The 1,819-nt window shown below is 43.9% G+C and overlaps 1 protein-coding gene across 1 annotated transcript in view; it reads right to left on the bottom strand.

Moving 5' to 3' along the window:
* Window positions 1-1,748: 1,748 nt before the first annotated feature.
* Window positions 1,749-1,819, bottom strand: part of Pmar_PMAR012861 (s-adenosylmethionine-dependent methyltransferase, putative) — a gene marked incomplete at both ends in the record, with an annotated part of 1,294 nt that continues 1,223 nt past the window's right edge. Inside the window, one exon of the mRNA XM_002788317.1 lies at window positions 1,749-1,786. Within this exon, the coding sequence (XP_002788363.1) occupies window positions 1,749-1,786 (38 nt within the window). The remainder of the gene's footprint in view (window positions 1,787-1,819) is intronic.

Raw genomic sequence — 1,819 nt, 5'->3', positions numbered from 1 at the left:
GTTTCCTCACTGCACCGAAGAATTGGGAAATGTTTCAGATTGTCCGAGAGAACGATTAAACGCCCATCTACTCAACACGTTAACCCACGTGAACGTAAAACGATATGTCTGATGCTTTGCCAGAGTCGGTCATTGTAAGCGAACTCATACTTACCTATTCAACCTTATAGCTCAGCAACACTCGTAAAGAAGATCAAGTGGAGTAATAGGAGGACAATGATGTAGCTTATAATACCGTACATATAGTGCGGATGGAGGTCAGATATCAAACAGAATTGGATCAACTGATTCACGAAATGAATGAATTTATAGAAATTCTACAACTATGGGAGACAAATGAAAAAACAATGTGCAGGGGGAATGTTCTCACTCGCCAGGAAATTCGAACACTACGACCACATATACCAGGCCTAGACTCTCCAGTATCCATCTAAGCATCAAGCCTTGGAGATCCGACATTTTATTAGTAATAATAATACGAGTGAGAGTCATTAGACTGAGAACAATATATTGGTCACTACTATACCATCCCAACTTATATCATTGTATTGGCATGGTAGCTAGGCTAGACCTCAACACAGCTGTATTGTGCGTGATGTACGATAGTGGAGGATTACGAGTAAGGGGGAGAGAGGTTCGAACCAGCAAGCAACACACAGTTCTCCTCCCAAAACATATGCTGCGGCAAGTAAATTATGAACTGAACATGACCCAGATTATCGGTGAAAGTCAATTAATGAGGGCGAGGAACTTGTTAATTCGATATCTTGACGAGGAAAAAAGAAGTGATGATTTTCTGTTCTAAACTCAGTGGTGCCAAGGAATGGGAAATGTAGAGGCGGAGGGAACAGCACTGATACTCTTATTGATACTTTTATTTAAGTTCAGTATAATCGTGCGTGAAATATTCACACTCACATTTTGTCTACAATTCTCAATAATATGATCCCACGTCAGCAGAATCACCCCCACGTATGAAGTTCACTCGTTTGAATCACCTCTCACTCTAAATTCCTCTCAAGCCCGTTCACTCTCCCTATAATTCGACCTTGTATATCGTGCGTAATTCTGTCCCTCAATGTCGTGCAAATTCTGCACTTGGGTAATTTATATCGAGCATCACAAAGGAGTCGGAAATTATGTGAAGAGCCTTAACACCTCAGCATTTTGGGACCCAGCTCGTAGTTTTCTAAGCTTTGGTAGTTGAGTGGTTGTCATCTGAATGAAAACTCCTGCACATGCCATGGCCCTGGAGATCAGTCTCTTTGAAGAGATGCTAAGCAGGCGCGGTATGAACAGTGAGACGTCGGACATGCTCGGGGATTTCTGTGCGAACTTGAAGAGAACTCTGTGGCTCCTGTCAGCTCCAGAAGGGGAATTAGTGTTGTGTCCACCACCAGCATACATATTCGTTATGAATGAGGAACTCTGTGGTGTGTATCCAACCCCTACTGGTGTATATATTAGGAAACCATTAGAATGTGGGGAGGAGGTTATGGTACTACAGCCAGGCTATCATGGCACTACCACGGCTGCCTATTATTATCATAACTCACAACTATTCGTATTGTGTGAGGATAACCGCAAGTTGATTATCTATGACTTGGCGGGATCAGCAGGGCGGCCCGGGGTTTCCTCGGAGGTCCTTGGGCTGCCCAGATTGGCAGCGTGTTACACTCGTAAGATCGACATGGTCTGTAACGACAACTACATCTTCATACTGGTTGCTACGGGCCATCTATTCTACATCACTCGGATGGGCATTCGAGATACCGTACAGGCTTACCTAGGTTGGACTACAGACGGCACGACAGGTCGT

Source organism: Perkinsus marinus (assembly GCF_000006405.1).
Source record: "Perkinsus marinus ATCC 50983 genomic scaffold scf_1104296928508, whole genome shotgun sequence".
In the NCBI taxonomy this organism is placed as follows: Eukaryota; Perkinsozoa; order Perkinsida; family Perkinsidae; genus Perkinsus; species Perkinsus marinus.
The sequence above is the reverse complement of the archived record's forward strand: the minus strand, read 5'-3'. Positions and strand labels throughout refer to the sequence as shown.